The 20570-nt window shown below is 44.9% G+C and overlaps 1 protein-coding gene across 1 annotated transcript in view; it reads left to right on the top strand.

The window, feature by feature from the left end:
• The window catches only part of LOC126424586 (potassium voltage-gated channel protein eag-like), a 215855-nt gene that overhangs the window by 104800 nt on the left and 90485 nt on the right, over window positions 1–20570 (top strand). The window contains exon 6 of the mRNA XM_050087328.1: window positions 4522–4674. Coding sequence (XP_049943285.1) covers window positions 4522–4674 — 153 coding nt within the window. The remainder of the gene's footprint in view (window positions 1–4521; window positions 4675–20570) is intronic.

The raw sequence follows: 20570 nt of genomic DNA, 5'->3' as shown, positions 1-20570 counted from the left end.
AGAAGTAACTGCTACCAGTGTTTGTTCCGCTATCATATAATCATACAATAAAGGATTCTTCTTTCTATGTATTCGAAATACATTACATTTGTCTATGTTAAGGGTCAGTTGCCACTCCCTGCACCAAGTGCCTATCCGCTGCAGATCTTCCTGCATTTCGCTACAATTTTCTAATGCTGCAACTTCTCTGCATACAACAGCATCATCCGCGAAAAGCCGTATGGGACTTCCGACACTATCTACTAGGTCATTTATATACACTCCTGGAAATTGAAATAAGAACACCGTGAATTCATTGTCCCAGGAAGGGGAAACTTTATTGACACATTCCTGGGGTCAGATACATCACATGATCACACTGACAGAACCACAGGCACATAGACACAGGCAACAGAGCATGCACAATGTCGGCACTAGTACAGTGTATATCCACCTTTCGCAGCAATGCAGGCTGCTATTCTCCCATGGAGACGATCGTAGAGATGCTGGATGTAGTCCTGTGGAACGGCTTGCCATGCCATTTCCACCTGGCGCCTCAGTTGGACCAGCGTTCGTGCTGGACGTGCAGACCGCGTGAGACGACGCTTCATCCAGTCCCAAACATGCTCAATGGGGGACAGATCCGGAGATCTTGCTGGCCAGGGTAGTTGACTTACACCTTCTAGAGCACGTTGGGTGGCACGGGATACATGCGGACGTGCATTGTCCTGTTGGAACAGCAAGTTCCCTTGCCGGTCTAGGAATGGTAGAACGATGGGTTCGATGAGGTTTGGATGTACCGTGCACTATTCAGTGTCCCCTCGAGGATCACCAGTGGTGTACGGCCAGTGTAGGAGATCGCTCCCAACACCATGATGCCGGGTGTTGGCCCTGTGTGCCTCGGTCGTATGCAGTCCTGATTGTGGCGCTCACCTGCACGGCGCCAAACACGCACACCACCATCATTGGCACCAAGGCAGAAGCGACTCTCATCGCTGAAGACGACACGTCTCCATTCGTCCCTCCATTCACGCCTGTCGCGATACCACTGGAGGCGGGCTGCACGATGTTGGGGCGTGAGCGGAAGACGGCCTAACGGTGTGCGGGACCGTAGCCCAGCTTCATGGAGACGGTTGCGAATGGTCCTCGCCGATACCCCAGGAGGAACAGTGTCCCTAATTTGCTGGGAAGTGGCGGTGCGGTCCCCTACGGCACTGCGTAGGATCCTACGGTCTTGGCGTGCATCCGTGCGTCGCTGCGGTCCGGTCCCAGGTCGACGGGCACGTGCACCTTCCGCCGACCACTCGCGACGACATCGATGTACTGTGGAGACCTCACGCCCCACGTGTTGAGCAATTCGGCGGTACGTCCACCCGGCCTCCCGCATGCCCACTATACGCCCTCGCTCAAAGTCCGTCAACTGCACATACGGTTCACGTCCACGCTGTCGCGGCATGCTACCAGTGTTAAAGACTGCGATGGAGCTCCGTATGCCACGGCAAACTGGCTGACACTGACGGCGGCGGTGCACAAATGCTGCGCAGCTAGCGCCATTCGACGGCCAACACCGCGGTTCCTGGCGTGTCCGCTGTGCCGTGCGTGTGATCATTGCTTGTACAGCCCTCTCGCAGTGTCCGGAGCAAGTATGGTGGGTCTGACACACCGGTGTCAATATGTTCTTTTTTCCATTTCCAGGAGTGTATATTGTGAAAAGCAATGGTCCCATAACACTCCCCTGTGGCACGCCAGAGCTTACTTTAACGTCTGTAGACGTCTCTCCATTGAGAACAACATGCTGTGTTCTGTTTGCTAAAAACTCTTCAATCCAGCCACACAGCTGGTCTGATATTCTGTTACCAATTGCTGATTAGTCATTGAACGCTAGGTAATGGATTGATCACTTTAGGCTGGTAATGGGGAAGACGAATTACTTCATTTCACTGAAAGAATTTTGAGACGTGTAGATGATCTAACAGGGATACCGTGTATAGAACGCTAGTGCGACCCATTTTTTTAATACTGCTCAAGTGTTTGGGATCCCCACCATGTCGGATTAAAAGAGGCCATCTAAGCAATTCAGAGGCATGCCACTAGATTTGTTACCGGTAGGTTCGATTAGCACGCAGGTATTAGGGAAATGCTTTGGCAACTGAAATGGGAATCCCTGGAGTGAAGGAAAAGCTCTTTTCACGACACACTGTTGAGGAAATTCAGAGAACCGGCATTTGAGACCGACTGCAGAACGATCCTATTGCCGCCGACATACATTTCGCGTAAGAGCTACGAACGTAGGATAAATTGGGGCTAATACGATTGCTGGTAGACAGTCGTTTTTCCCTCGCCCTATTTCCGAGTGGAACAGGGAAGGAAATAACTAGTAATGGTACACGGCACCATCTGCCATGAAACGCGCCGTGCATGGTGGAATGTGTATATAGATGTAGGTGTTATAAAGGCGTTTATAACTTACTTAAGTTGTTTAATGTTTAAGACATAATGTTGCTAACATTGTGTCATCCGCTCCTGTGACCCATTTTTGTATTAGTTTGTTTCGGCATGTTGGTCCAATGGTCGTTACTTTTCCCAGTAGCGGTTTCCGCCAGTACAACGGCAATGAACTGCGATTTAAATTGATAGGTTTCATTCTTATATTAGAAAATATCGCTGAAGTTCCAGCTTCTTCCCATTTCCAAAATTTCTCCGTAAGTATTTATGTACTTACTTATTTCTTTACATTACAATTTTATTTTTGCGTTCACATTAAATAAAATACCGTTTTCTCTCATCTTCGTACTCATTTTCTTTGTTCCTCCTTGCAGTTTCCTTACGTCATACGGGGTAACTTTGTACAACTTTTTACATTTTTTAAATATACTGAACAAAAATAAATTACACATCGCAACCGAAATTTTAATATTTTACATTTGTAGTTACTGAGTGCGTGGAAAAGTCAAAACGTATGCTGATTATACCCTATTAAACTGAAAATTCAGTTTTAATACTGGTATGAAGTTATATTGTCATTCAAGATAACTTTAGACCAGTCTTAAAAAAACAAATAATTTTTCCTATAACTAATGCTCTGGGTAAATTCGAATCGCGTAGTAAGGCATTCAGGTGTTCACAAGAGGTAAAAACGGACAGTATTAGGTACTGCAGTTTTACTTTGAAATATCAAGATATTCGTATCGACCTGACACTGATCAATTTAAGTCAATGTCATCAGAAGTTCTCTTCAGAGTCAACCCAATTAAAGAATAATCACAAGCCGAAGAACTTGTAGACAGTTGGAAGCGCAACTGAAATAGTAACTAGAAAACACAGAGAGGATAAAAATGTTACCTTTACTACAAAATAATTCAATTAGGTGTAGCAGCAGCCATTTGAAACAAAATGTGGTAAGTGGTACAAAAACACCCCGACAGTCTAAAAGCTACCCTGACTGTATCTGTTGCTGCCATTCTCCTACCCTATTCCTACCACTCCTTTCGCCTTTTCTGTTACTTTCCATGTTTTCTTTCAACATTTCTTTTGCTTCTATTTACATTCCTCCTCCTGGTCCTCTGCCCTCTTCCCTACCACTGAGCAACTCGACGCAGTGGTACAACTATTGTCTACTGTTCAGTAACACAGTGATTCAAATTTCCACTCAGATGGAGATTTCCCGTGATTTCCCTTTGTTGCGAATGCTGAGATAACTCCCGTAAAAGGGAACGGTTGATTTTCTTCCCTATCCTTTCCGAATCTCTTAATCTGTCTCCTTTCCTTATTCTGTCTCTCTTCCCCTTGTCTTCCTCTTCCTACCCATTTTCTTCCATTCGTTTCCCATTTCGTGTCCCCTCCTGTCTGATAATCTTCCTTTTTCCTTTTCATTTTCTTCACGCCTCTTTCCCATAACTTTGTTTTCCTTCCCATTTTCTTTCTGTTTCATTCCTATTTTGTTTGTTGTTGTCTCACAATTTCTATCCAGTGCCTTCTCATTTTCTTTCCTCTCACACCAAATGTTATGCCCTCTTTCCATCATTTCTCCCCTTCTTCTTCTATTCCTTTTCACTTCTTCTCTTACTTCTTGTGTAGCCTTTTCACGTCTCTTGTTGTTCCTCTTTATATTCCTCCTAATGGCCCCCCTCCTCTCTCGTCCCCTTCCACTCCTCCAAGCGAGGTAGCGCAGTGCTACAACATTGTTCTTGTATTTGGAAGTGCTGTGGTTCAAACCCCCATTTGGACGTCTAGATTTAGGTCTTCCATAAATTCCTGATGTTCTGGGTGGTTCCTGTGAAAGGCCACAGCCAACTTCCTGCCCCGATCGTTCCCCAAACTGAGTTCATTATTCATTTCTAATGACCCTATCGGCTACAGGACATTTAAAGACTTACTCTTCCTTTTTCCGTTTCCCTCTGACCCCTACTTTCTTCGCCGCTTCTGGAGCCTGTTGACACTTCCACTCCCCTTCTTCAGCTTCGTTAGGCGTCCCTGTCACCCACCATTGCTGTAGTACCCAGACGCGTGCTGGCTCTGGCACTGTGTGGCTGGCTGTTGCAGCTGATCTTCCGGAAGGTGGCGGACGTGCGCCGCGAGAAGGAGCTGGCCGAGCGGCGGAAGAACGAGCCGCAGCTGGACCAGAGCCAGGACCACCTGGTGCGCAAGATCTTCTCCAAGTTCCGCCGCGACCGCGCCGCCGCCCAGCACCAGCAGGTGAGCCCAACGTCCCGTACTCCGTGCGCCTGTACACTGCATTATCCACTAGGCTAGTAAATAAATTATTGTACTACAGGTTTCGGTTATAAACCATCATCTGGAGCCTGTGTCACCATAATTGCAGCGCCAATCGCAAATGTGACTACAATCTCAAAAATAAAATGTAAATGGCAAGCGCCATACACTGTAGTATTTACGAAACTGAAGCAAAAACACCTTACATATTACGAAAATGGAAACTTAGGATTGCAACTACTGACACGTTTATTGAAAAAAATTAGTCAGTCGGATTCAAGTTGGAAAAAAAATTAGTCTATTAGAAACCGACAAGAAAGGCATCATATAGATAGTGTATAAACGTGTTTACAGCATAATAGTGACAAGAATACCGAATACAAAGAGCAACCACTCGAATAAAGACATTCCAACTACACCTGAAGAAATACGAGAGAGAATTCTCAGACAATGTGCTTCGATAAGTGCCGAAGTGATAAAGAATATCACTCAGTCCATGATAAGAAGATTCCAGCACTGCATTGATACCAATGGTCAACACTTCGAACACCTTCTGTAAATGGACGTTTATGCTACCTTTTTTACCTTCGTTGACCTTCAAAGCCCTTACTGTTGTACATCATTGGATTCGTATCGATAGCCGCTATCAGAAAACAAGTTCCAAACTATAGCATCTCGTTTAAAAAACAAAGTTGACCTTCATAATTCTGACGCAAGCCAACCCAGCAACAAAAAACCAACGTCATACTGTGGCCCCCGTTGTCCCATGCAACATTTGTCCCAAAAACTTTACTATATATGCCACAGAACAAATTCTTTTAACAAACACTGAGTGTTCGAATCTTTCTTTCTTTCTTTCGCTTTTGCCTTTTCCCACAGTGAGGCAGGGTCGGCACAGTTAATCGTATTTGGATTTGGCAATGTTAGTGGAAGGGGTGACCGATGCCCTTCCTGCCACTACCACCCCCCCCCCCCCCCCGGACATAAGTAGTGTACCCCATCTGTCTGGTCTGCGACTAGTGTAATCCATGGAATAGTACGAAAGTGTTCAAATGTCTGCGAGCAGTGTAACTGAGGCGGGATGTGGGGACCAGCCCAGTATTCACCTAGGGGATGTGGAAAACCGCCTAAAAACCACATCCAGACTGGCCGGCACACCGGCCATCGACGTTAATCCGCTGGGCGGATTTGATCCAGGACCGGCGCGCCTACCCGAGGCCAAGAGGCAGCTCATTAGCGCTCTCGGCTAACCTGGCGGGTAAGTGTTCGAATATCAATAGCGTTAAGAGCTGTATCCAGAGCAGATAATGCAACTCACAATTAGAACAACAAACTAAAATGCATGTATGTATTCTGTTGCAGCCTAATTATGGACCTGCCAAAAACAGTTGAGCACTGATCGTTATATAAACTTTGTATCTGTACTTCATCACATTTTGCAGAAATTCTGGAGGATCCTGTCACTTGGCCTGCCTTACGATTGTGTTCGGTTCTAGAATGTCACTCCATCTATACGTATTTAATGACCATGTCTCTCTTTAACTTCCTCTTAACACTGTACTACTTTAAGCCATATATTTCCATACACCGTGTAATAAGTGTATTCGGAAAGTATTTTTAATTTTTTATGTCTGAGCTGTTCTTCTATGGTTGGTATCTTTATCCTCTAGTTATCTTCACTTATGCATTATCTTAGTAATGGCATATTCTACATGACTTCTGTAAGATACCAGTTTATACTGGATTTTGCTTAGCATAAAAATGGAAACAGAAGGTAAGACGTAAATCGTAAGACGTGGTACTCGTGGAGCTGGTATGTGACTACCCGGACATATGTGTACTGATTCCTTATGGCTGTATTGGTACTGTGTTTCCTTCCTATTTTTCTATGTTATCATGCGTGGTTTCAGTAATGAGGTATCAGAAAGCACGGGCAACAGTGTGATTCGCGTCGTAAGACAGACAGTTATCACCTCAAAAGGAACGAGTATGGATCGACGTATTCCATACTGAGCTGTCACTTGAAAGTAGCATAATAAGCTGATATCTCGATCATGCTAAATAAATACGTTACATAACAGTCCTGGCGGTAAATGGTGTTCTTTCTAAAATTAGTGTACAGAGTTACCGCCTCTGGCAACAATATTGGCTCCACTCCAGCTGGAAATCTAGTCAGACTGAGCTTAAGTGACTGACCTGGGTCGCCTATTCCGTATTGCTTCAACTATGCATCAGAGTTCATCAGTCATAGTGGCTTGTGGATGTTGACTTCCCAGTCTCTTGGCAACACGATACCGGGTGTTTTTAATTGGTGAAAGATCTGGAGAACGTACTGGCCAGGACCACGTTGGAATACAGCAAGGGAGACATGCGGTCTTGTGTTAACGTCTTGAAAGATTCCATATATATTGAAAATACAACACCAGGAAAGTTACCAAATAACGAAATATTACGAACAGGTTTTTAAAGTACTCGTCTTTTCTCTGCGGCTTCACATGAATATGAATTTGACACATACATTGAACACACCACCCACTCCCCCTCTCTCTCTGTCCACCTCTTCCCCCTGTGTACATTTCTTCCTCCCACCCCTATCTGTCTATCTCCTCCTTCCCATTCTCTCTCTCTCTTTCTCTCTCTCTGTGTATCTCTATCTCTTCCTCCCCTTTGTCAATTTTTTCATCCCCTCTACCTGACCATAACCTCATCCTCCTCCCTCTGACTCTATCCTCTCCTGCTCTTTCTTTCTGACTCCATCTCTGCCTCCAGCCCATCCTTTCCGCCTTACCACTACTCCTCTATATCGCCCACCTGGGTCATACATCTCCCCCTCCTCTCCTCTCTCTGCTCATCTCCTTCTCCCTCCAACACTGTCCATACCATCCTATATCCATCTCAAGCTGTCCCCAGCTATACGCATCAGCATGTGTAGCCCCTGCAACAGTTCACTAAAGAAGGTCGATACTACACTCACAACATACATGTCATTCAGAGCAGGTTATGCGTCAGGGGCTTGAAATGAGTTATTTGCCCCTGATGCACAGGTCACCATGCAAAGCATGTCAGTAAAGCAGGCCGACAAAGCAGGTTGATACTACCACAACATGCCTGTTGTGCACAATAGGCTACACATCAGGAGGTAGAAAAAACACTTTTTACCGCATCTCTGCTCCTATTGAAGCTAGGTGGGCGTAGACTGTACAGTGTTGATAGTCGTGAGCTTACTTTTCCTGTGCGAAATTTGGTTGAAATCGATCCATAGGTTTTAGAGGAGATCGTGTACACACACGCACACACACACACACACACACACACACACATACACACACACACACACACACACACACAGATAGTAAGAAGAATACATGATTAAATATGTACATGATTAGGGGGTACACAGAGTGCAAAAGCTATTGCACAGAGCTGTTATCTCTGGCAGCAACAGTTATAACATGACAGTCCACCAAGTCAAACTGAACATTGATGACAGATCCAGGCACGCCATTCCTTGCTGCTTAAACTCCATATCAAAGTTGCAAGCAGTGGTGTCCCAGTCTCTTGACAACCCTTGACCAGATTTTTTCTGTGGCTCAGAGATCTTGAGATTGTGCTGACCAGGTCAATAGTCGAATATACTCTTTATCGACGTGGTCTTGTATTACTTTCTTAAAAAATAATGTCGTGGAGGCCTTGAAGATAAAGCAAAGCCACTGCCCTTAACATGACAGAAATGTAAGGGCTCCTGTCCAAGTTACCAGCTATGGAAACCAGAGGTGACTGTGTGGGGTGTGCATGGGTGCCTCACACCATCATACCATATTTACTCTGGACACGACCTTACAGTTTCTGGCAGAAGTCACACCTTCTTTTCACCCAGTTTCTGTTCCATGCATGAAAAGTAGCCGATGATGAACCTACTCAGGAGCTGTTACGCCTCAGAGTCACTTCATTGTACATAGTTGAATTTTTTAAAGTTCTACTCGGGGGTCTCAGAGCAGAGAATGCCAGCTGTGGGCTTGTGTGTCACCAGAACGTCGGCAAGGTGTGTCGCCAATGTAATGGGCACGATGTGAGCTGCACTGTCACAGGATCTCGGAGCAAGGGATACCCATACGCAAATGCTGCAGTGCTACATAACGAGGTAGTATGAAGTAACACTCTGAACTTCAGCGCCAGAGCGCCACTGCAGTAGTCATACGTTGCAGAAAGACCCCAGCTCAGCGACCCATAATAATTACTGGATTATCACAGCGATGCAATTAGTGCTTACGAGACTAATAAACGAGGTAAAATGTAAATACACCCAGAGTCACTTCATCGTAGGTTTTCGCACCTCAAAGACTCATCCAGTTGAGCTGCCACTCTGTCCACATTTCTAAAACCAGAGAGAATGAATTTATTGAGTTTCAGTGGAACCACGATAAGCTATTAAATGATGGCCTGCCAGCTACCTGCTTGGTGACTTCAGCGCCAAGGTGCACCTCACCCAGTGCATACCATAGTTGTGGTCTGCCGTCACTGCCAAGTGGGACACCATGGGTTTGGACTGGTTGCGGCCTGCCCTCCTCTGAGGGTCCACCACAGATGATGATCTCCACAGCCTCCCAACTGATACGTGAACACCTGCTGCAGGCTTGATCATCCATGGTGCACGATCGGCGCCTACTCTTCACGATAACTGAAATCTGGGACCACACAGTTGGCTGTCCTCACCTCCTCAAATTAGCATGTGACAGGCTGACTACGAGAGGTGTGAGCCACACTGAACCACAAAACCTCTGTGCGCATAACAACTTCCCATCACAACTCTGCCACCAGCGCAGCATGCACCCGCGTCTCTCCAAAATTTGTCTGGACGTTACGACTTGCTGATGAGGCATCACCACTTCTTCGCTGCATGCGCTTACGTCCGGCCCTGAGGCACTTCATAACTGTGTAAACTGGTTTTCCAATGGTGTACAGGTACCGTCTTTGACTAGTAATCAAATCGTCCTGATTCAAATGGTTCTGAGCACTATGGGACTCAACTTCTGAGGTCATCAGTCCCCTAGAACTTAGAACTAGTTAAACCTAACTAACCTAAGGGCATCACAAACATCCATGCCCGAGGCAGGATTCGAACCTGCGACGGTAGCGGTCTTGTGGTTCCAAACTGCAGCGCCTTTAACAGCACGGCCACTTCGGCCGGCTCCTGATTCACAGGTTCGAACCCCACCATTGCTTAAATTTTGAATAAAAATTATCAACAAACGTGGCTGAAGACTTCTGGCATAAGAAGTCAACCTCGTTCTGCTGACGGGTTGTCAAAGAGTGTGAAGCAACGGACAGAGGTTTAGGGCATCCTCTTGCCCTTGGGGTGGGAAACTGCCTCTAAAAGGTGAAAGAATCAGCAATGATCAACGGCATGAGGACGCAGAAGGGGATCGAAATCAGTGCATTAAGTCCACATCATGTGCATCCATAGGATATGTGGTCTGTGACTAAAAAAAAGAGTCATGATGATCTCTCCATTTGCGAAAGCTTCCGGTCTAGTTTCCCATTCCTATCTCTGGGAGGGAAGTGACCATGAGAAAAAGATCGAATAACAAAACGAAAGGATTACGTACTCCGAGTTGGGCTATGGAATTTCAGAACGCGGTAGAGAAGCTAGAGAATATGAAAAGGAAAATGCTAAAGCTAGATCAGGTATAGATGGGGTCAGTGAAGTGAAATGTGAAATGGGAAGAAGAGAAGGATTTCTGGTCACACGAGTATAGGGTAATATAGACAGCAGCAGAAAATGGTATAACAGGAGTAGGATTCGTTACGAATAGGAAAGTTGGACAGACAGTGAGCTGCTGTGAACAGTTCAGTAATAGGGTTGTTCTCCTCATAATTGACAGCAAACCAACACCAACAACAATTGATCACGTAAACATGCTGATATCGCATGTGTGATAGGAAAAGTTCGTCAAAGGAGATTAAAATCTAACAGTCATGGGGAATTGCAAATTGCATGTAGGGGAAGGAATTTGGGCTTGGTAGTAGTAATGGGAGAAGTCAAAGACTATTTGAGTTTTACAATAAATTTCAGCTAGTAATGGCGAATACTCTGTTCAAGAACCACAAGGGGAAGAGGTATACTCGGAAAAAGACGGGAGACTCGGGAAGACTCCACCTGGATTACATCATGGTCGGACGGAAATTCGCAAATCAGATATTGGATTATAACATGCAGCTAAGAGTAGATATAGACTAAGATCATAAGTAATGGTGAAGAGTAGGCTGAAGTTTAAGGGACTAATAGGGAAGAATCAGTGCGCAAAAACGTGGGATATGAAGATACCAAGGAATGAAGAGATAAGCTTGAAGTTCTCTGCGATAATTAATAGCTCAGTAAGTAGTTCAGTTGAAGATAGTCGGCATCTCTTAAAATGTCAATCACAGAAGCTGCGATGAAAAATAAAGGAAGAAGAAGGTAACTGCGAAGAAACCGTGAGTAATAGAACAAATACTTCAGTTGATCGGCGAAAGAAGGAAGTACAAAAATGTCCTGGGAAATTCAGGAACACAGAAATACAAGTCACTCAGAAATGAAATGAATAGGAAGTGTACGGAAGCTAAGGTGAAAACGGTGAATGAATTTTGTTAAAAAATCGAAAAAGGAGTCATTGTCGGAAGACTAAGTATATAGAAAAGTCAAAACAGCTTTCGCTGAAATTAAAAGCAAAGGCTGTACATTACCAGTGCAATAGGATTTCCACTGTTAAGTGCAGAAGAGAGACGGGTAGGTGGAAACAGTAGACTGAAGGCGTACGTGACAAGGGAGGCTTGTCTGCCGACTTGATAGAAGTAACAAGAGTCGACAGGGAAGGGATAGGGGCTCCAGTATTAGAACTTGAAAGGGCTTTGCTAGGCTTAAGATCGAATAAGGTGGAAGGAATGGATAATATTCCATCAAAATTTCTAAAATCATTAGGGAAGTGGGAACAAAACGACTGTTCGTCATCCACATATTTCCGAAGATTACAAGAGCCAACAAGTGCGATAATTATCGCACAATCAGCTTAATAGCTCATACATTCAAGTTACCCGCAAGAATAATACACAGAAGAATGGAAATGAAAATTGAGGATGTGTTTGGCGACGATCAGTTAGGATCATGTAAGGGAACGGCATCAGAAAGGCAATTCTGACATTGCGTCTGCTAACGAAAGCAAGGCTGAAGAATACTTAAGACACCTTCGTAAGATTTCCCAACTTGGGAAAATCGTTCGAAAATGTAAAATGGCGCAAGAAAAATAGGGGTAAGCTATAGGGAAAAACGGGTAGGATACAATATGTACAAAAACCAAGACGGAGCAATAAGACTGGAAGACAAACTTCTCGCATTAAAAATGGTGTAGAATAGGAATGTGGCCGAGCGGTTCTAGGCACTTCAGTCCGGAATCGCGCGACTTATACGGTCGCAGTTTCGAATCCTGCCTCGGGCATGGATGTGTGTGATGTCCTTAGGTTAGTTAGGTTTAAGTAGTTCTAAGTTCTAGGGGACTGATGGCCTCAGATGTTAACTCCCATAGTGCTCAGAGCCATTTGAACCATTTTGATAGCTATGTTATCTTTTGCCCTCCTGTTTAATCTGCATATTAAAGAAGCAATGACGGAAATAAAAGAAAGGTTCAAGAGTGGAATTAAAATTCAAGGCAAAGGGATGTCAACGATAAGATTCGTTGATGACATTGCTGTCGTCAGTGAAAGTGAAGAAGAATTGCAGGATGCGTTTAGTGACATGAATTTTAGTGAAATGAATTTTAATGCGAGAAGTTTGTCTTCCAGTCTTATTGCTCCGTCTTGGTTCTTGTACATATTGTATACTGCCCGTCTTCCCCTATGGCTTACCCCTATTTTTCTTGTACCATTTTACATTTTAGAACGCTTTTCCCAAGTCGAGAAATCCTATGAACGTGTCTTGATATAGATTGAGAATAAATTGAAAAAAAAACGAAAGTAATGTGAAGTACCAGAAATGAAAACAGTGAGAAACTTAACATCAGGATTGATGGTCACGAATTACCTAGGCAGCAAAATAACCAATGACAGACGGCTCAAGCAGGACATCAAAACCAGACCAGCACTGGTAAAGGGTGCATTCCTGACCGAGACAAGTATATTATTATCAAACATAGTCCTTAATTTTAGGAAGAAATTTTGCGAGAATGTAAGTCTGGAGCACAGCATTATATGGTAGTGGGACATGGACTGTGGAAAAACCGGAACAGAAGGGAATCGACGCATGCGAGATGTGGCGCTACAGACGAATGTTCAAATTAGGTAGACTGATAAGGCAAGGAATGACAATGTTCTCCAGAGAAACGGTGAGGAAAGGAATATATAGAAAACACTGACAATAAGGAGGGACAAGATGGTAGGACATCCGTTTAGACATCTGGGGATTACTTCCATGGAACTAGAGGGAGCTGTAGACGGTAAAAACTGTGAAGGAAGCCAGAGATTGAATTAGATCCAGCAAATAATTGAGGACATAGGTTGCAACTGCTACTCTGACATGCAAAGGTTGGCGCAGGAGAGCAGTTCGTGGTGGGCCGCCCAAACCATTCAGGAGGCTGGATACTCAAACAGAGAAACTCAGTGTTAGAAATAAATGTTGTTAGGGAGACCATCGTGTCACTTACTCATCCAGATGTAAACTGGTCCATTCTGCCACACTCCGTGTGCCGCCTGCCGCACAGCAACGCCAGGTCATCGGGTCGCAACATTGCTGTCAAGAAGTGTTCGCAACACAGCTGTAATTGCGCGACTGCTACGGTCGCAGGTTCGAATCCTGCCTCGGGCATGGATGTGTGTGATGTCCTCAGGTTAGTTAGGTTTAAGTAGTTCTAAGTTCTAGGGGACTGATGACCACAGCTGTTAAGTCCCATAGTGCTCAGAGACATTTTGAACCACAGCTGTAATTTATTTGCTAATCTCGTGAACGTCGTGTGAGGCGCACAGGAAGAGTATCAAAGAGGTTCTGGAAGTTACCGGCAGAGATGTGTAGCCATGCTGACTCGAGTGCCGTGGTCATCTGCGCTAGGTATGTTGGCTGAGCAGATTGGGAGCATGTGACATGTTCCCAGACTCTCCTAAGAATGTATACTCTCAGAATTTCAACAGTAAACCTCTCTGTGATGTACGACGCCTCTCTTCTAGTGTCTGCACCTGTCGTTGGTTCAGCAAGCCCGCAATGCTCCCGCGTTCACTAAGCAATCTCGTGACAAAATGCGCTACTCTTCGTTTCGTATTCTCCGACTGTTCTACACTACTGGCCATTAAAATTCCTACACCAAGAGGAAACGCAGGTGATAAACGGGTATTCGTTGAACAAATATATTATACTAGAACTGACATGTGATTACATTTTCACGCAATTTGGGTGCATAGATCTTGAGAAATCAGTGCCCAGAACAACCACCTCTGGCCGTAATAACGGCCTTGATACGCCTGGGCATTGAGTCAAACAGAGCTTGGATGGCGTGTACGATACAGCTGTCCGTGCAGCTTCAACACGATATCATAGTTCATCAAGAGTAGTGACTGGCGTATTGTGACGAGCCAGTTGCTCGGCCACCATTGACCAGACGTTTTCAGTTGGTGAGAGATCTGGAGAATGTGCTGGCCAGGGCAGCAGTCGAACATTTTCTGTATCCAGAAAGGCCCGTACAGGACCTGCAACATGCGGTCGTGCATTATCCTGCTGAAATGTAGGGTTTCGAAGGGATCGAATGAAGGGTAGAGCCACGGGTCGTAACACAGCTGAAATGTAACGTCCACTGTTCAAAGTGCCGTCAATGCGAACAAGAGGTGACCGAGACGTGTAACCAATGGCATTCCATACCATCACGCCGGGTGATACGCAAGTATGGCGATGACGAATACACGCTTCCAATGTGCGTTCACCGCGATGTCGCCAAACACGGATGCGACAATCATAATGCTGTAAACAGAACCTGGATTCATCCGAAAAAATGACGTTTTGCCATTCGTGCACCCAGGTTCGTCGTTGAGTACACCATCGCAGGCGCTCCTGTCTGTGATGCAGCGTCTAGGTAACCGCAGCCATGGTCTCCGAGCTGATAGTCCATGCTGCTGCAAACGTCGTCGAACTGTTCGTGTAGATGGTTGTTGTCTTGCAAACGTTCCCATCTGTTGACTCAGGGATCGAAACGTGGCTGCACGATCCGTTACAGCCATGCGGATAAGATGCCTGTCATCTCGACTGCTAGTGATACGAGGCCGTTGGGATCCAGCACGGCTTTCCGTATTACCCTCCTGAACCCACCGATTCCATATTGTGCTAACAGTCATTGGATCTCGACCAACGCGAGCAGCATTGTCGCGATACTATAAACCGCAATCGCGATAGGCTCCAATCCGACCTTTATCAAAGTCGGAAACGTGATGGTACGCATTTCTCCTTCTTACACGAGTCATCACGACACCGTTTCACCAGGCAACGCCGGTCAACTGCTATTTGTGTATGAGAAATCGGTTGGAAACTTTCTCATGTCAGCACGTTGTAGGAGTCGCCACCGGCGCCTTCCTTGTGTGAACGCTCTGAAAAGCTAATCATTTGCATATGACAGCATCTTCTTCCTGTCGGATAAATTTCGCGCCTGTAGCACGTCATCTTCGTGGTGTAGCAATTTTAATGGCCAGTAGTGTATTAATCCAACGACTATGGTGAATGCAGTCTGGCAACGTTCGGTCTCTCCAGAGCCCTCCCACACTTTGGTGCTGTACAGAGAACAAGGACTCTTGTGAGAACACGTGGTGCCTCTCCTGTATCTAGTTCTGTCGTTGGACGCACCATTGTTGCCGCGCATCTCCAGATGCGGCGCTGAGGCAAGCTGTAACAACGGCCACCGTTGTGACAGTGATGCTCCAGGCGTTGCCGCACTGTCTGTGTGGAAACGTGTCTTGCTGCAAAGAAGCCAGTTTTCTGACTGAGATACGTGGCGTGTCCTTATAAACCCGCACGGCCGAGGACTGGAACGTCTGTCGTCTCGGTCGCTAGTCGCGTGGGGCCGTTGAAGTCCCGTGTGGAGTTGAGTATGACCCTCCTGAACCCATCGAATCCCAATTCGCAAAACAGTCATGGGATCACGACCAAAGGAAGCAGCAATAGCACATAACGATACTCTGAACTTTTGGAAGATCTTGATTCTGCCGCTGTCGATTTCCAACATGTACTGCTGGATGTTTCTCCTTCATACACACGGCACAACACTATCTTATCCCAACCTACAATGATTAAAACACGATTTGTGAATTATGCCGATGCTACTATCTGCCTTGTATGGTGCTGCAGAAATAATGATCTTTTATAAGGGATGCCCCATTTATCTTGACCATCCTAAATAACTGTTTATTCAGATGCAAATTGCAAAATGTTTCAAGCAAATTTTCTTTAGCCGTCAGGGGGGCATCAGTCAGCATGATTGCCTTCGCTGTAACTTTGTTTTTTCCAAAGATATGAAAAGCGGTATGACTTCTTTAAATGGCACCCTGTATTTTTTATTTGGTAATTCATTTCCTCTCCTAAAGACCTATTCAAAAATGTATCACAGTGTACCATTCACTGAAACACACCGTTATTAATTACATAAGACAAGACTGACGTTGACGCTCCCAGCGCTTAGTGCAGGTACTCGGGGTTATGGATCACAACCACGTGCTGACGATCACAGAGGACAAATGTAAACATAAGTAGAATGCACACCCGTCATTCCGTCAACCATCGTCAGTTGAAGAATTGTGTGTAGAATGTACACCAATGAAGAGAAGGTAGAAATGCTACTCATCTATGGATAATGAAAGTTAGCAGAACGGTAATAGCAATACTGTTTTCTTATGTGCGGGTACATTTAGTACAGTAGTTTAGTCCTTTCAAATACTGTTGTGTAGAGTAGGCATACAGTAAAGACTGTCCTTCCTACAAAGTGCATCGACATAACGTTTCTTTTGTTGTTGTTGAAGGAAGGCGAAATGCTACGCAGGCAGCGGAACTGTACAGAGAGCGATATCCTGACAAGAACCCACCATCACGACGGATGTTTTTTCGTCTTGTTGCGACCCGTCAGGTAACGGGAAGTTTCAACCCATGACAACGCAATCATAGCACTCGCACAGATGAAGCTGCCGAAGTTACTGTTCTCGCTTCCGTTGCTATGATTTCACATGTGAGCACACGACAGCTTGAACACGAGATTGGAATTTCTGAAACCAGTGTACATCATATTCTAACACGTCACCGGTTTCATCCTTTTCATGTATACCTACACCAAGAATTGCATAGGATTCTGATTTCCAGAATCGTGTACAGTTCTGTCAGTCGGCACAGCAGCAAATCCTCGCCAACCAGAACTTCTTCTCCAATGTTCTATTTACCGATGAATGTTCCTTCTCAAACAAAGGACGGGTAAATACAAGGAAAATGCATTATTGATCTACATCTACATCTACATCCATACTCCGAAAGCCACCTGACGATGTGTGGCAGAGGGTACCTTGAGTGCCTCTATCGGTTCTCTCTTCTATTCCAGTCTCGTATTGTTCATGGAAAGAAGGATTGTCGGTATGCCTCTGTGTGGGACGTAATCTCTCTCATTTTATCCTCATGGCCTCTTCGCGAGATATACATAAGAGGGAGCAATATACTGCTTGACTCCTCGGTGAAGGTATGTTCTCGAATCTTCAACAAAAGCTCGTACCGAGCTACTGAACGTCTTCTCTGCAAAGTCTTCCATTGGAGTTTATCTATCATCTCCGTAACGCTTTCGCGATTACTAAATGATCCTGTAGCGAAGTGCGCTGCTCTCCGTTGGATCTTCTCTATCTCTTCTATCAACCCTATCTGGTACGAATCCCACACTGCTGAGCAGTATTCAAGCGGTGGGCGAACAAGCGTACTGTATCCCACTTCCTTTGTTTTCGGATAGCATTTCCTTAGGATTCTTCCAATGAATCTCAGTCTGGCATCTGCTTTACCGACGATCAACTTTATATGATCATCCCATTTTAAATCACTCCTAATGCGTACTCCCAGATAATTTATGGAATTAACTACTTCCAGTTGCTGACCTGCTATATTGTAGCTAAATGATAAGGCAACTTTCTTTCTATGTATTCGCAGCACAGCATCAGTAAACTTCCGATGTCATCCACAAGGTCATTTATGTATATTGTGAATAGCAACGGTCCTACGACACTCCCCTGCGGCACACCTGAAATCACTCTTACTTCGGAAGACTTCTCTCCATTGAGAATGACATGCTGCGTTCTGTTATCTAGGAACTCCTCAATCCAATCACACAATTGGTCTGATAGTCCAGATGCTCTTACTTTGTTCATTAAAAGACTGTGGGGAACTGAATCGAACGCCTTGCGGAAGTCTAGAAACACGGCATCTACCTGGGAACCTGTGTCTATGGTCCTCTGAGTCTCGTGGACGAATAGCGCGAGCTGGGTTTCACATGATCCTCTTTTTCGAAACCCATGCTGATTCCTACAGAGTAGATTTCTAGTCTCCAGAAAAGTCGTTACACTCGAACATAATACGTCTTGCAAAATTCTACAACTGATGGACGTTAGAGATATAGGTCTATAGTTCTGTACATCTGTTCGATGTCCCTTCTTGAAAACGGGGATGACCTGCGCCCTTTTCCAATCCTTTGGAACGCTACGCTCTTCTAGAGATCTGCGGTACACCGCTGCAAGAAGGGGGGCAAGTTCTTCGCGTACTCTGTGTAAAATCGAACTGGTATCCCATCAGGTCCAGCGGCCTTTCCTCTTGAGCGATTTTAATTGTTTCTTTATCAATGTGTCGTCTATTTCGATATCTACCATTTTGTCATCTGTGCGACAATCTAGAGAAGGAACTACAGTGCAGTCTTCCTCTGTGAAACAGCTTTGGTAAAAGACATTTAGTATTTCGGCCTTTAGTCTGTCAGCCTCTGTTTCAGTACCATTTTGGTCACAGAGTGTCTGGACATTTTGTTTTGATCCACCTACCACTTTGACATAAGACCAAAATTTATTAGGGTTTTGTGCCAAGTCAGTACATAGAACTTTGCTTTGGAATTCATTGAACGCCTCTCGCATAGCCCTCCTCACACTACATTTGCGTTCGCGTAATTTTTGTTTGTCTGCAAGGCTTTGGTTGTGTTTATGTTTGCTGTGAAGTTCCCTTTGCTTCCGCAGCAGTTTTCTAACTCGGCTGTTGCACCACGAGGGCTCTTTTCCATCTCTTACGATCTTGATTGGCACATACTCTTCTAACGCATATTGTATGATGGTTTTGAACTTTGTCCACTGATCCCCAACACTATCCGTACTTGAGACAAAACTTTTGTGTTGAGCCGTCAGGTACAATGAATTCTGCTTTTTGTCACTTTTGCTAAACAGAAAAATCTTCCTACCTTTTTTAATATTTCTATTTACGGCTGAAATCATCGATGCAGTAACCGCTTTATGATCGCTGATTCTCTGTTCTGCGTTAACTGTTTCAAATAGTTCGGGTCTGTTTGTCACCAGAAGGTCTAATATGTTATCGCCACGAGTCGGTTCTCTGTTTAACTGCTCAAGGTAGTTTTCAGATAAAGCACTTTAAAAAAATCCAGCGACAACCCACGATGGCTTAGACAGGTGGAACATCAGCGTCAGTGGAGAGTTAACGTCTGGTGTGGGATGCTTGGTACTACAATTATTGTCCCTTATTTCATCAATGGTAGTCTAAACGGCACAGCGTATGCCAACTTCCTCATTCTTCCTTCTCTCCCGGATGAAGTGCCGCTAAGAACCAGAATGCTTACGTGGTATCAACACAATGGATGTCCAGCAGGTAATGCCTTGCGTGCACGTCGTGTTCTGAAGCGAAGGTATCCTGCCAGATGGATTGCTCGAGGAGGAACAATTACTTGGCCTGTTAGGGCTACTGATTTAAATCCTCTGGACTTTTTTTCTTTAGGGATGCATTAAAGACTTTGTCTATCGCGATATTCCAACAACTCCAGAGGACATGAAAGAAGGTATCGTGCTTGCTTGTAATTCTCTTCAGCAGGCAACACTGGAAGCAGTAAATATTTCTTTCATTCAACCAGTGCACCAGTGTATCGGCGTTCAGGGTCACCACTTGGAGCAACTTTGAATGTTCTACTCCTGGGCAATGGTACAGGAGAGTCAAAGTCAATTTTGTGTTATGTTTTTACTAGGTTTTCATCTGTTTTCTGACAACTCCAGCAAGTGGACGAGTTTGTGATCCCGGGCTCAAAGTCAATGTTGTGTTACGTAATTAATAACGTGAATGTTACACTGTGATACATTTTTGAATAGATCTTTAGGAGAGGAAATAAGTTACCCCATAAAAATACAGGGTGCCATTTAAAGAACACATACAGCTTTTCATATCTTTGTAAAAAACAAAGTTACAGCGAAGGCAATCATGCTGACTGATGCCTCCTTGACGACTAAAGAACATTTGCTTGAACCATTTTGTAATTTGCATCTGGACAAACAGTTATTTAGGGTGGTCAAGATAAACGGGACGCCCTGTATATCCAAACATGTAGCACATTTCATGACGATTTGACGTTCGTTGGACGTCGTCGTGATGCTGTTGGAATTCTAAAGGCTAGCAGTGTAAAAGTACAATGTCCACACCTATTAGTGTGACCACATCTGTGTTCGACATCAGTGTACAATGGCCACTCATAGATGGCTGGTGGCAGCACTAGCAGTGAACTGTGTACGAAGAACGTGGGAGGGACACGGTCAACAGTACAGTCGCTGTAATAAGGAAACGTATAGATTTATCTGAAGTCCAAAAGGGCAAGATTCATTGG

Source organism: Schistocerca serialis, chromosome 10 (genome assembly GCF_023864345.2).
Source record: "Schistocerca serialis cubense isolate TAMUIC-IGC-003099 chromosome 10, iqSchSeri2.2, whole genome shotgun sequence".
Classification (NCBI taxonomy): domain Eukaryota; kingdom Metazoa; phylum Arthropoda; class Insecta; order Orthoptera; family Acrididae; genus Schistocerca; species Schistocerca serialis.
The sequence above is the reverse complement of the archived record's forward strand: the minus strand, read 5'-3'. Positions and strand labels throughout refer to the sequence as shown.